Here is a 14,956-nt window from a genome sequence, read left to right on the forward strand (position 1 = left end):
CCTCCCGGGCGGGGGGACCATTATCTCCACCACCCTAGAGGGAAAGGGTTAGGGTTCTCAGCAGGGAGGCTGAGAAGGCTGACGACCCTGTCCCAGGGGACAGAGCCCAGTACGTCCCCCAGGACTCAGAGGCTTGTCCACTTCCCTCCCTGCGCGCAAGTCCTGGGAAGTGAGGATTCCAAACCCACCGTCTCAGAGCAAAGGGCTCTTAGACACCATCTGGAGCCGCCAACTCATTACACATCTGGAAAATCTGAGACCTGGAGAGGACCAGGGGCTTGTCCAAGGTCACCAGCACACCAGTGGTAGAGACCAGGTGACCTCCAAGGATTTGCTGTGGCCCCACCCTAGTGGGTAAAGACTGAATTCTTTTTTTTTTTTTTTTTTTTTGCGGTACGTGGGCCTCTCACTGCCGCGGCCTCTCCCGCGGTGGAGCACAGGCTCCGGACGCGCAGGCCCAGCGGCCATGGCTCACGGGCCCAGCCGCTCCGCGGCACCTTGGATCCTCCCAGACTGGGGCACAAACCCGTGTCCTCTGCATCGGCAGGTGGACTCCCAACCACTGCGCCACCAGGGAAGCCCCAAGACTGAATTCTTTAGCCTGACATTCAAGGTCTTTCATGATCAAGCAAGAACCCATCCTCCAACTTCATCTCCCACCTGTCTGCCCTCATACCCTGTGATCAGCCCTGAACGTTTAGCAAATAGATAGCCTCCTACAGTCCTCGCAGCAACCTTTTGGAGTAGGTGTTACTATTATCATTTTACAGATGAGGAAACGGAGGCTCAGAGAAGTCTGACCTGTCCAAGGTTCCACAGCCAGTACAGCACAGAGTTGAGCCAGGATATCATCTCGTGATCATCTCCAAGGTCATCTTTTCCCCCATGTCTTGCTGCAATCACCACAAAGAGCCTCTCCCTGGGAACAGTGTGTGAACACCCTGGCCCCGAGCTACCCTGGAGTCAGGTCACGTCCCAGGACTCCAAATCACTTACTCAAGTCACTCAAATGTCCACTGAATGGGACTGAAACAACTGGTGTCACTGAATGACCCAGACTCCAGCGCCTGTGCCACAGTCTATGCCCCATGAAGCCCCCAGAGTCACACCACCCAGAGCCTGCAGTCCAGCTGTCCACAGCAGGAGGAGGCACCTACAGAATCCGTACAGAATCCTCTTCCTCCAACCCCACCCCAGACCTCCCAGCCAAACACCCGCCCCTCACCTGGAGACCACCAGTGGTAGGATCAGCATCTTCAACATCCTCATCAAGAGCTCTCCGGGAAACTGGAAGTAACTGATTTCCTGAAAACACAGCAGGAGTTGGGGTTATAGCAGGTAGTACAGACTTCACAGCTGCTTTACAATCTTCAAAGCACCATTTCATCCGTATTCTCCTGTCTAGCCCATGGACAGCAGAGTCCATGGAGAAAACACTGGCTTTGGAGCCAAGCAGACTTGGATTCTAACCTTGGCCCCCTAGAAGTAGCTGCGGCCTTAAGCAAGTTCCTCGGCCTCTCTGAGTTTTTCTCATCTGTAACGTGAGGGTAATAACCACTTCGCAGGGCCACTGGGAGGCTTAAAGGAGAGGAAGAACATGAACACTTGACAGAGGGTCTGGAGGACAGTAAATGGTCAGTAATCACAGCAGATAACAGCTCTCCCCCACCTTTTCGCCATTCACCTGCCTAGCCTTGCTACAAATCGTTCTCATGGAACAGATGATAAGTGGCGAGAGGGCAGGGCTGCGTACTCTTCACACATTCATTCAGCCCGTACTTTGGCAGCCATCGTACTGGGCACCCAAGAGTGAATTAGGCACCGTTCCTGCACTGGAGGAACTGTCAGTCTACTTGATGAAAAGACTGACTCGTAAACAGCATTTTTGAGTCAGTTTCCCTTCTGTACTGGGTTCCCTCGCCCCACACTTTCGTAAATTCTTACCGACCCTCGAAGCAGGGCTCACATTTAAAATGCTGAAAGAGAGAGAATCGGATTGGTTTGTGAGACACCACTCTCAATATTAAAGAGCCGTTACTGGGCGGAGTTCCTGCGTCGGGCTTCCTCATGGGCTGCTGGTTCCAGCCTATCTGCCGGCCCTTGGATTAGTGCGCCAAGCTCTTGCCCAGTCAGCTCTCGCCAGAGTAACCGGTCACATGACTGGCACCTAACAGCGGAAGAGGAAGGTACCCCAAAGCCCAGTTAAGTTTGAAATTCGGATAAACAACAAATATTGGTTCTTTACTTATACTAAAAATTATTTGTTGTTTATCCGAAATTCAAATTTAACTGGATGTGCTCTTTTAAAATTTTTACATTTAACTTAGTTCAATTTTGCTATTTCTGGCAATGCTAGCTTGAGTCCGCTTTCCTCAGAGGGTAAGCTTCTGGGTGAGGCCAGTACGTGGACTTGCAAACACCATCTGACTTAAATTTTTGTACTTGTAACTTTTTTTTTTTTAAACACAAAGCCAAACATAACCCTTGGTTACTGGCCTGATGCTTTGAAAAGTCGCAAATTATAGAATGTTGGTGCTGAGAAGGGGTTTTACAGATCTCCTAGTGCAGCTGACAACACATTTTACAGATGAGGGAGCTGAGCCAGGAGAGGGAGGTGATTTGCCCGCAGAGTGAGTTAGTGACAGTGCAGGACCGGAAAACAGGCCTCCTAGTCCCCTTCTATTACCATTTCCAACACACCAGAAAATCAACTTTTAAAAATTTACCCATCGTGGCTATGTCTTTTGAATTAATTTTAATCCCTGTGTATCTTCTTTAATTTAGATAGCACTATAATGATAAAAAGGCAGCCGTTCCTCACCCATCTCTATGCTTAACCCCAACTTCCCAGGAGTGACCATCCCCAACTCCTCTAGCTGTTTTTCCTTTAGTATTGTTATTTGTAAATAATATGGTTATAATGCTATTTCGAGATATATCTTTTTGACATCTATTAACTTCCCTGCCATGACAGATGAGGACTTAATTCTTACTCCTTTTTTCCTCCTACCATTTCACCATTATATCAATTTTTGGTTTAACTAATTGTCAAGGTTTAAAATATTTTGATCACAAAATATTGCTCACTGTTGAGACAACCATGCCTCCTTTCTGTACAACCTTCAGTTTTTCCCTGAAGTTAAGAATTGACTGATTTTTCATTTACCTTGTTTTCTGTGAGCCACTCGTTAATTTCTTCCAAGTGTTTTAACATTGCTTTTTAAATGTCTAACAATAGTATTTTCTATATACTCAAACACATAGGTCCGTTTCTAGGCCCCTGGGACCTCAGTGCAAGAGCTCTCCATCCTCTTGTTCCAGGTTGGACAGATTGCTCTCTAGGCCCAGTGGTTGTCATGGGTCTCTTCTTCGCTGTCATTCTGGGACTTTTTCCCATATCGGAACCCTTCTTTCCTGGATCCCTTGCCTTCTTTGCTTACTTCTTTGTTTTGCTTTAATATCTCCTTTGGTAGCTTCCTCGTAAGCGTCAATGGGAGAGAAACTTCTGAGTCTTACATAGTAAAAATTTTTTATTCTAGCTTTAACTCTGATAATAGATTGGCTATATATAAGACTCTTAGTTTAAAGAATTTCCCCTCCAAATTTCAAAGGTGTTTCCTCTTTGTCTTCTAGATTCCAGTGTTGCTTAAGATGTTGGGAGCCTTACTTCCTATTCTTTACATTAGACCCAGTTTATTCCCTCAGAACCATTTAAGGATCACCTATTTATCTCCAGTTTTTCTGTACTTTTCATGAAGACATACCATGGTATGAGATTTTCTCCTTTCTTTTTAAAAAATTCATAGTGCTTGGGTTTCCCTGGTGGCGCGGTGGTTGAGAGTCCGCCTGCCGATGCAGGGGACACGGGTTCGTGCCCCGGTCCGGGAAGATCCCACATGCCGCGGAGCGGCTGGGCCCGTGAGCCATGGCCGTTGAGCCTGCGCATCCGGAGCCTGTGCTCCGCAACGCGAGAGGCCACAACAGTGAGAGCCTGCGTACCACAAAAAAAAAAAAAAAAATTCATAATGCTGTGTATACCTTTTACTTCAGAGAAATGTTCTTGTTTTCTCTGTGAAATTTTTCTCTCCATTTTTTTCTGTTAGCTCTCTTTAAAACTCTTATTAGTAACTTGAATGTTAGACATTCTAATTTTCTTATATGTTTCTATTTTTAGCTCATTTTGTTTTACCTTCTGGGAGAGTTCTGCAGCTTTATCCCAGGTATTGATATTTTTATCTTGGCTCATCTATTTTTAATTTCCCAAAGTTCTTTCTTGTTCTCGAATCGTTTCTTCTTTTTGCACCCTGTTCTATTTTATGGTCACTGTACCTTCTCTCATATCTTCAAAGAACTTGAGGAAAGGTTTTAAGAGTTTTCTTCTACTCCCTGCATTGCCTCTGCTTCATTAGAGACCTACCGTTCTGTTCGTTTGGTCTTCGGCTTCTGCTTGTGTATAAGTGTGACACACTAAACTGCTGTGTGCATGAGTGGGACTTGTCAACTGATGGCTCCTCAAGGAAGGCTAACAGGTGAAGATGTAGCTTTTTCACTGGGGGGAGGGTGAGATGGGGAGAATTCCCCTTCACAGCAGAATTTGGAGATCTTTCCTCTGAGGCTTCAGTGAGACAAGTCCCTTCCTGCCTCTGGCTGTGTGTGGGGTGGGAGGTGGGGGGATGGGGCTGTACTTAAGCCCAGTTGACAGCAGTCTTGTGGGGACCCCACGCTCAAGATGCAGATGTCCACTAATTCACCTGAAGCATGCGCCTCACCACCTCCCCTCCCCCAACGCTTACAGGTGGGCCTAACATCCCTAAGTCAACCTTCTCTGGTTCCTTGGGACAGGCAGGGGGATAGAGTTAGTGGATGAGGGGTCCCCTGATTACATGAACTGTAAGGGACCTAGGGGTCGAACTGCTCCAGTTACAAAATTCTAACCAACGTCCCTGATTTCAGCTGCATGCTTAACCCTTGCCTCCTGCAGCGCCTTGCACTTTCAGGTCCAGAGCCCTTCTGGAGTTCTCCAAGACAAACTCAGGTGGTATCCGCTGTCATTCTACTTCTACAGACACAAGATTTCAGCTTTCTGTGCTCTACTAAATGAGATCATTCAACTCTATCCACTTCCCATCCAGGAATTATTGTCATTCCTTGACTTCTTTTCTCGGTTGTCTCCGTTTGTATTGTCTTTGTTCTTGGGAGTTTATATTTTTAAACAATTCCATTACTACAATTTTAGTGGTATCCCAGGAAGGAAAGAAAAATGGGTACAATTATAAATTCATCATGGTTTAACTGGAACTCTCAAAATGATCTATATTTTTAAATGAGATACTTATTTCCAAAGATAAATCTTGTGATTTTGTAAGTTCTTTTCACAAATAGGACATTCTACCATTTTGCATATTGTTTATGATTTTTGCCTTGTTGCATAAGCTTACAAAATAAGAGGGGTTTGGTTTCTGAGTCACAGGCAGAGATCAAATAAACAACTCCTTGATTTCAAAATAAGATGCTGACAAAGCCAATTCCTGACAAGTAATTGTTCTAAGACTCCACATCCTTCCTTCAATTTATCTGGCAGGTTAATCCAGACCAGAACATGTTAGCGCTTCCAAACAGATGGGGAAGGCAGCTTTGGCAAAGGAGGCGCCAGATGAGTTTGGCTTTTAAGAATAGGCATTCCAATTTGTTTTCACAAAATAATCTTCCTGCAAGAAATATATTTTCGTTGCTGAGGAAAATTAAAGAAAGTGGCTTGCAAATTGTTTGTGCCATTGCCAATTTAATTCAGGCATTAGTTGAGGGTTCTCTCTGTGACACTGAGCTAGGCTCACCTTTTGGTTCAAGAAAGCCCATGTGATAGTCAGCAAGTCAAAGGCTGATGGGAGAAATAGACTCTGAACAAACAGCTCTGAAGCAAGACCTCCAGCAGCTGGGTTCCAGTGGAGGGACGAGCATGGGGTGAGTGTGGGAGGAGAGTGGGCAGATGTGGGTAGGTCTGGAAGAGTTTTCATAAGATACGGGATCTATGAGGCGGTTCTTGATGTTGGTAGGACTTGGACAGGTGGGTAAGGGAGGGAGGAGTAAAGTAACACTCACTAAGCACCCGCTGTATCCAGGCACTGATGAATCCTTGTTTACTCCTCACAGCAATTCTAGCAGACATACAGTCCCACCCGCCTCCATTTTACAGATAACGAAACTGAGCTCCAGAAAGGAGACAGGAGTTGGCCTAGGGCCACACAGCCATTCACTAGTAGAGTCCAAGTTCAGGGTTCCTCTGACTCCAGAGTCTATGCTTCTCCCTAAATAACTGATAGCACCTTAACAGTGTAACTATAGTAATAGCGGGCTCAATTCCCAGAGAGGCGTGTTTTCCTTTTAATGGAAGACGAAATCTGATACCTTGAGCCCCGGTTGTAGAGAACATATTAGATATCACTGAACTGAAGGAAGAGGAATATTATGAAATAAGGAATCTTCCAGGAGCCCACTGACGAAAACTCTCCTTGACCAAACTTTAGACCGGCCATTCTGAGCCCTCTTTTCAACTAAGCCTCATCCTTTCTTCGTCCTGCTTCACCCATTTGTAGCGAAAACCCTGCTAAGTCAATTTAGTGAGAATCCCCCCAACTCTGCCTTCAACAAAGACCTTGTTAGTGGGTTTAGCAAGACTCCCCCTCCCCTATCCTTGATGTCTCCTCTTAGTAATTTTCTAGTCACTGACCTCACTGTGCTCATTGGCTGTAAATCCCCAGCTGCAGTTGCCGTATTTGAGTTGCTCCTGATCGCTCTCCCCTGTCGCCATGGTCTTAACACCTATCACAGTAGTCCTGAATAAAGTCCTTCTTACCGTTTAACAGTGTTAGAAAAGTTCTGCCTTCCACAGCATGAGTGTCCCTCCGTCTCCCGCATGAGATGAGCGCTAAGTGAGAAGAGGGCCCTTCCCCAGGCAAGGCATCATCACCCTTGCAGTTACACAGGCCAGAACCCTGGGGGCCTGCATTGCCTCCCTGTCCCCCCAACCCCACATCCAATCAGCCACCACATCCTGACGCTACCTCTTTGGGAAACAGTTCTCAGATCTGCCCTGCTCATCCCCACTGTCATGTCTCACCCTTCACCTGGCCCCCTGCCAGTCCCACCACTACCCCATCCTCCACTCAGCACCAGAGGGATGTCTCCAAGCTCAGGTCTGACCATATCACTGCTCAAAGCTTCTCATGGTTGCCCCAAGCCCGTGCTCGGTGGTGGGATCTAGAGGCCTGATGGCCCCTGTGCTCTAGCCCCTGCCTCACGGCGTACATTCCAGCTGCTGTGAACAGCTTGCTCCACCTGCCCCCCACCCAGCCCCCCGCAAACCTTTCACGCCCCTTTGCCTTGCTTCTGCTGTTACCTCTGCCTAGAATGCCCATTCCGGCTCTCTGCCCGTGAGCTGCTTTAGGAGGTATTCTCTGATGCCTGCTTTGCATGCTTATAGGATCCCATTCTTCCCTCCCCTACAGCTCTTAGCCTGTGGTTATTCCAAGAAGGCATCCTTACCTCTCTTTCACCTGGAGATGCTGGTGTGAAGCCACTTCCTCTCTCACTCTAGTCCTGCAATGCGTTTATCACACCCACTTCACAGAGGAGAAAACCGGGACCCAGAGAGGCAAAGTGACCCACTGTCATGCCATCGGGGAGCCACGGAGTGGGAATGTGACCCCCAGATTCCTCAGGCCCACCCAGCCCTCCGAGATGGGGACCCGTGATGCCCCGCATGGCTGACCTGTGGTGAGAGGTGCCGGGTCCTCAGGAAGAAGCCGAGGAGGCAGCCCACGGTGACAGAGAGCACAGACAGGATGAGCAGTCCATTCCGCCTGCACACATCCCGCCCTCGTGCCAGGATGGCACCCAGCACCATGGCGAGCCCAACCTGCTGGCCCAGGGCACAGCACCATTCCATGCACGGGAGGCCAGCCCGGGCACAGGGTCCTGGCTGGGGGCTCTAGCTCCTCAGCCGGCAGGTGGTCAGGGTTGCTAAGCGCTAGTTGCCAGCCCCACGGCCATGGCCCGCGTGGTTGCCCCAGAGGGAGGCCACAATCCTATTACCAGCTGCATCATTAGGAGCCGGGAGCAGATTAGAGCCTGGGAAATTAGAGCAGGCCATGTGGTTGGGGGATCAGACCTCAAAGCCAAGTGCTCCTTTTAGAAAGGGGAGGGGACAGGGGACTGGTGGGAGGAAGAAGAGAAACATTTGTTTGGTTGGTTTGATTTTTACCTCCACTTCATTCCAGAAAGCATTGAAGGCAAGGCAATAACTGGCAATAATAAATAACAATAAACTAGCAAAATAATGAATAACTAGCAATGCTAGCAATCGTCAGCATTAAGCATTTATTGTACACCATGTGCTGTTCTAGACACACATTACTTGTATTAGCACATTTAATCCTAGCACTAAATCCAAGAAGTAAGTACTATAAGTATCATTTTACAGATGAGGAAACTGAGGCAAAGAGAGGTCGGGAAACGAGCAGGTTGTGTGGGAGTCCTGTTCCAGTTGCGTTACCTGTGTGAACGATTGGGAATCATCCCAACAACCCCAGGGGTCCAACCTTCATTTTACTGAAAGTAAAATGAGATTGAGACCCCAGGAGCCAGAGTCCCTTGGCCATGGGACTCCGGCCAGAGCTAGCAAGTAGCAGAGTGGAAATCAGGCCTACGCTGTTTGGTTCCCACCACGTGTACAGGTGGATGGATTCAAAGGTGCTTCCCAATATTGTGGGGAATGTAGGATTTGAGTCCAGTGGACCCGAGTTCAAACTTGGGCTGTGTTACCCGTTGTGAGGTATGTCCTTCAGGGCTGCTTTAAGCCTAAAACTGGGAACGCTGTAGGTTCTCAGGGCTTATTATTTTTAGAGACGACAGTGCCCAAGGGACCTACTTTCAAGTCCCAGCTCTGCCACTTACTAGTTGTGTGATCCTGGAGCAGCCATTTAGGAGCACACTGCCTCAGTGTGCTCTTTCCCCAACCAAGCAGACATAATAATAGCATCTACTTTGTTAGGGCTGGTGCAACATTCCATCCAGAGAACATTTGTGAAAGCAGGAATGAACTGCAACATGCCAAGCAGGGAAATGGCTGTTAGGGTCACCATCTATATTTAGTGTTTTTAGATAAAGGTGTTTTTTTGTTTGTTTTGGGTGGGGTTGTTTGCTTGTTTTGTTTTGTTTTTTGCTATTTCTTGTGGCCTGGCCTGCCCTTTAAAGCCAGAGGGAATTAACTCTCGTCTATTTCACCAGGAGTCTGTAATCTCATTAGGGGCAGTCAGATGACAGCAGGGAGCTCTGTCTGTGGGTCTGTGGTGGGCGGTGTGTGCACAAGGCTGCCCCCCCTGACAAAGGGGACGGGGCCAAGAAAGTGGCAGTGGACTGCAGTGCAGGCCCCGAAGCCATGGGCAGAGCCCCGAACTGGGAAGGGACCCTCAGATTCTGGTCTCAACCGGCTCTGTGACCTTGCCCTCTCCAGACCTCAGTCCTGCCCTCCTTAGAATGAGAGAAACAGCCTAGGTGCTTTCTAAGGATCCCTTGGTTCAACGAGCCAAGCTTCCAAATCCCCTGCTCTTTGCCAGTAGCTTTGTGGGTGTGGGGATGGATATAGGCTCTGAGGGTGATTTTTTTTCCCTCCAACTCTGACTCTTAAAAGCAAGAATCTACTGATGCACCTTCAGCTCCAACAAATGCCTCATTTTCCGGTTGACCAGGTGGGTTAGCTGCTGTCTAAAAGAGGAAACATTCTGAATAGATATTTGGATTTGCACTTAATGTTCAGGCCTGGCCTTTAGCCGTGAAGTAGGTGAGTTTGGCTCTTGCATTTCAATTCCAAGACTCTGGATCCCATGGTGCCCTCACAACTGTCCCTGCCTGCCTCCTGTCCTTCACACTCTGACATGACCATGTCCCAGGCTCCAGGCCTTTCCTTCCGTTGCTCCCACTGTCTTCAACAGGGGAAGTTACAATTCACTCAAGCAAATGTTCTTATAGCACCATCTCATGTCATCCCTCCTGGGTACTGGGGAGATACCAAGACTATTGAGGTGCTCTAGGAAAGGACTAACTCACACCAAAGTGTAAGTGACTGATAACAGCATACTAAGGATATTTGCAAATCAGATAGAAAGCTCCTGGATAAGAACCCTTTCATAGCTCCCCATTGCCCACAGAATCAATTGTCTTGCAATGTTACTAGATGTGCACAAATTTTTCCATAATTAAAAACAAGTCAGGAAAAGTTGGATGAAATAAAGTTAAGCCCATTCTTTACTCCAGGAAGCTCAAAATCAGACTGCTCAAGTTCATATCTTAGCTCTACCACTTACCAGCTGTGTGACCTTTACCCCCCTATAAAATTTCTTAACCTCTCTCTAAAATAGGAATGATACAACAGGACCTAGTTCATAGGGTGGTGAGGTGGGTCCGATTTGGTGATGCCTGCCTGGTGCCTTGCAGACACTCACAGGTGGTTACTATTAGTTTTAGCAAAACCTTTACAAAATTCACATATGTCGGAGGGAGTCTCCACGTGGGGGACACAGAAACCCAGCCCTCTTCTGGAGCTGAGAGTTCCATGGGCCTAGTGTTTGGGGAATACACACTGGAACACTGCCCCCAGGATGAAGTCCCTGGCTCTGAGGTCCTCAGGAGCTTTGCGCACCTCTCCAGCACACCGCCTGGGCCTCCTCGGCATCATACCTTGAGTTCCTATAATACCAAACAACTTTGAGTTCCTTGAGCCCTGCATCCTCTCTCAGGCCTCCACACCTATGCTCAGGCTATTTCCTCTGCCTGGAAGGTCTTTGTCTCTAAAGTCACAGGTCAAATGCCCCATCTTCCCTGAAACCTTCGCTGACCTCCTCAGATACACACACCCTCCCTCCGCTCCCACTAACTCAGGCCCTTCCTCAGTCACCACCGGGGATTAACCCCAGTTCCCGCCCCCAGTTTTTTTTTTGGCCGCACCACACATCTTGTGGGATCTCAGTTCCCCGACCTGGGATTGAACCTGGGCCACAGCAGTGAAAGCCCGGAATCCTAACCATTAGGCCACCAGGAAACTCCCCCCAGTTCCCTTTTAAGTGGCTCTGACAAGGAAGTAAAAATCTGTGAGGATCAAATTAAGTCTCTGTTATCGTGTTATTTGGAAACACCTTGGTGGATCATCCTCAAAGTTAGAGGGGAGCCCGGGGGAGCCCCAAGGGGCAAGGAGTTGCCCTCCAGAGCAGCGGAAACTGATGGGCAGCAGGAAGCCCGGGAGATGCTTCTTGGGAGATTTGAGCTGCACTGATTAAGATGCTATGGACAGAGAAGATAAACAGTGTTGTCAAAAAAGAGCCCCAAATCACAAGAGCTGCCCACTCTGCAGGAGTGAGTTTGCAGTCGGACTGTTTCTCACCATGGCAACCCTGTGCAGGATGTGCCATGGTAGACAGCTGCAGGGTCAGTTTATTTGCTAATTATTAATGATTCTCCAGGGCCGGCAGAGGGGTCAGTTCAGCTCAGGAAGGTGGGTGGAGGAAGGCTTCTCGGAGGAGGGGTCATTTAGTCAGAGACCTGAATGAGCCAGGAGTTAACCTGGGGGTGGGGGGCAGGCACTGGTCGAGGGGGAGGCAAGAGGAGATCTTGTTCCAAAGAGGGGCCCAGGCTGGAGATGCAAGAGCTGCTTCTGGGAACCCTTGACCCAGTGGGCTGGAGCGGCCAGCAGGCCTGGGGCCTCACTCCTTCCACCATGTATCAAGTGAGTTTAGGTTGAGCTCTCTGAGCTCCCAGCTGGGTTTATGGTGTTGACAGCTCTGGGTCTGTTGGCTGCTTTTCAGAGACATACCAGAGGCGCCTTCATCTCCTCCCTGACACGTCTCCCAGCTCATTGTAGGCTGGGCCCTTCTCGGAAGGTTTTCTGTGGACAGCTAACCCAGCTGGGTGTGGATTCCTGTGAGCGTTAGTCACCGTGGGGCTGTCCGACCTCCGCTGAGGCTGGTCCTTTCCTGTGTTTGCCTCAGGATGGGATAAAGTGACATTCCTGTGACAGTCGCCTTCCTTCTTCCATTTCCAGCCCCCTGTCTAGATTCTTCATCTATAGAAGTGGCCTCAAGCACGCACGAAACCACTCAGTTGCTGTTTGTTGAGCACCTGTTATGTGTCAGGCTCTGCCCAAGAGCCTCACACCAGAGGGAGCCAGTGAGTGATTCAGCCCCTCCACAGGCACTGCTGAATCCAGTCAAGTGTTGAGGTACAGGAGAAGGGCACAAGTGCTGGTTCTGTTCAGTCCAATACAGTAGCACTACTTAAAATGAAATTAATGAAAACTAAAGTTTAAAATTCAGTTCTCTGAGATGAGATGTCCCAGCTCAAGCAATAGGGCAGAAAAAAGGGGCAAATTCCTCCTTCCTCTGTCCTTTTGTTCTATCCCAGCCCTCAACAGATTGGAGGAGGCCCACCCACACTGGGGAAGGCCATCTACTTTCCTCCATCTGCTGATCCAAATGCTAATTTCAGCCAGAAACACTCTCACAGACACACAGAAATAATGCTTATCCAGATATCTGGGCATCCGCTGATCCAGTCAAATTGACACATAAAATTAACTACTGCAGTCCTTGAAAAGAGTTTCTGGTCACCTGGTGTGTGTAGACTTTGACAAGGAGAGCTGGTGCCAAACCAATGTTGTCATCACTTGAGCCATTGAATCAAATAAATGGACTGCTAGCCACACCTACATAAATTTGGGACTTGTTCAAGCACGCACACTTAAACTTGCTTCAGTAGAGTTTTCTTCACTGAAGACAACACTGATCAATTTGTAATGTGATTAAAATGTTACGATAACAAGGAGAATATATGTCCTGACATAAAAAGATAAAAAATAATAAACAATAACAGTAAGAGGAAAAAAAAAAGAATTTAGAGGTGGTGATAGCAGAGCATTAAACAAAGCATGGAGCCCTTCTGATGCCCATGAAACCAGTCCTGTTTAAAAGACTGGCTGGTGAGGCTTTCAAGAACCCAAGGGCAAGAGTAGAACTGAGCTGCAGAGACCTTCTGAACTAGGTGTTCAATTGTTACAGAATTCTCTCTCTCACCCGCTCTCCTTTCTGCCTGTCTGATCCATTCATTCATTCTTCCTTCAACACAGGTTTACTGACACCTCATGTAGGATGGTGATTAAGAGCACAGACTCTGGAACCACATGGCTGGTGTTTGAATTCCGGTTCCTAGACCAATGATCTGTGTGACTTTAGGCAAGTTACCCTGTGTCTCAGTTTTCCCATATGGAATATGGTGATAATATTATTCTATCCTATAGGGTTGTTATGTGGATTAAATGAATTACATGTGTGAAGCACTTAGGACAGTTGTCTGATCATAATAAGCACTATATATTTGTTCCTATTATTAACATTATTACTATGTTCCAGGCATATTCTAGGGATACGGCAATGAACAGAAATAGTCAACAATCTCTGCTCTCATAGGGCTTACGTTTTGGTGGTGATATTTGTGCTACATTATTCTTTCTCTAATGGAGAAAATGGAGCATTTCCACTACTGCTCTGGTCCAGGTGGAGGAAACATGGCTACCAGAGCTCCCTTTCACTCCAAGTCCAAAATTCCCAGGGTAGGTTCTGATTGGCCCAGCTTAGACCAATCATCTGTGGCTAGTAGGGGCAGGGGGCAGGGTCACATTGTTTAAAATTGCTACTTTCATGGAAACCCTGTAGATGTATGTGGTAGCAATTAGAAAAGTGGACTGAATAGACACAGCAAAGTAGTACATTGTCCTAGTCATTCAGCTCTTGGCTTTCTTTTCTTTCTTGTATAAAATGCCTAACATCTTATCCCCTGTAAGGCTGCTCCAGAACTTAGGATCAGCTGCTCAACTTTCGTCATTGCTCTGCCTTCTCTGATGCCTATCTCTCCCCTTTATGGCAGCAGGCACCTGGGGCCCCACCCACAGTGGGCTCAGAACAGACTGCAGGCCACCGTCTGGTCCAGGTGATTTCTTATTCCTCAGCCCACTGCTTCTCACTTGTTTGGGTCCACAAGGCCACCAACTTAGTGAACCAGCATTCAACACTCAGGCTTAAAGACCACAAGGAGCCCTAGACATTCTGGAACATTCTCTGAGGCCCAAAGAGAGAAAGGAACCTGGGCAAAGTCACTGGAAACTAGGTGTCAGGTCAGGAACAGAATTGGGGTCTTCCTCTCCCTACTCTTCCGTCTTCCCTAAAGCCGGGAACACTCCGCAAAGAATCGTTCTGCTGTGGGCTGTTATTTTGCAGCCTCTGTCTCCTTTATGGTCTAGACTTTGCTTCTACCTCCTAACTTGCATGGCAGTAACTGTATGGACCCTCTTCTGGGACAAGCCCCCTCCCCTCCCCCTGCCCACTGATTCCTGTACAACCTGTGTCCAGGCTCTTGCTGCCGCTGCCTCTGGCGGTCAGATGCTCTTTTCCTTTGGGAAGGTGCTGAGGTCAGTGGTTGCTGAATGGGAGAGGCAGGGCAGGGGACACAGGACAGCTGTCTGCAGAGCCACAGTGGTCAGTGACTGGGGAAAGACTTGGGGAGTTGGGACCACGGATGTTAGGGAATCAGATTAAGAAATTGAACAGGGAATGGATTCAGCCTTAGTTTCCGATGAAAGCTGTGGTGAGAGTAGGCCAATGCACAGAGGCTCAGGACGGAGGGTGAACAAGTCAGGGGAAGGGCAAAGATTTAGGTTCCTGTTCCAGTACTGAGGGATGCTTTCGGGGAAGTCATTTGACCTCCCAGAGCCTTAGCTTTCTCAGCTCAAGGATGACTCCTTGCTTCATGAGGCTGCAATGGGGCTGTGAGACAGGCAAACACAGTGGTGGGGAAGAGGGCTTTGGTGTCAGACAGACCTGAATGTAAACCCAGCCCCACCATTAACTCGCCTTGT

General features: G+C 48.1%; 1 protein-coding gene across 2 annotated transcripts in view; it reads right to left on the bottom strand.

The window, feature by feature from the left end:
- SLC1A7 (solute carrier family 1 member 7) overlaps positions 1-7,918 on the bottom strand; it is a 47,154-nt gene extending 39,236 nt beyond the window's left edge. Inside the window, exons 1-2 of one of the 2 annotated variants that reach the window (XM_067726172.1) lie at positions 7,769-7,918; positions 1,226-1,305 (exon numbers count right to left, since the gene is read on the bottom strand). In XM_067726172.1, coding sequence (XP_067582273.1) covers positions 1,226-1,305; positions 7,769-7,903 — 215 coding nt within the window. In that variant the 5' untranslated portion in view covers positions 7,904-7,918. The remainder of the gene's footprint in view (positions 1-1,225; positions 1,306-7,768) is intronic. The other variant, XM_067726176.1, reaches the window with a different exon arrangement.
- Between the last annotated feature and the right edge of the window lie 7,038 nt (positions 7,919-14,956).

The sequence above is a fragment of the Pseudorca crassidens genome, chromosome 2 (genome assembly GCF_039906515.1).
Source record: "Pseudorca crassidens isolate mPseCra1 chromosome 2, mPseCra1.hap1, whole genome shotgun sequence".
NCBI lineage: Eukaryota > Metazoa > Chordata > Mammalia > Artiodactyla > Delphinidae > Pseudorca > Pseudorca crassidens.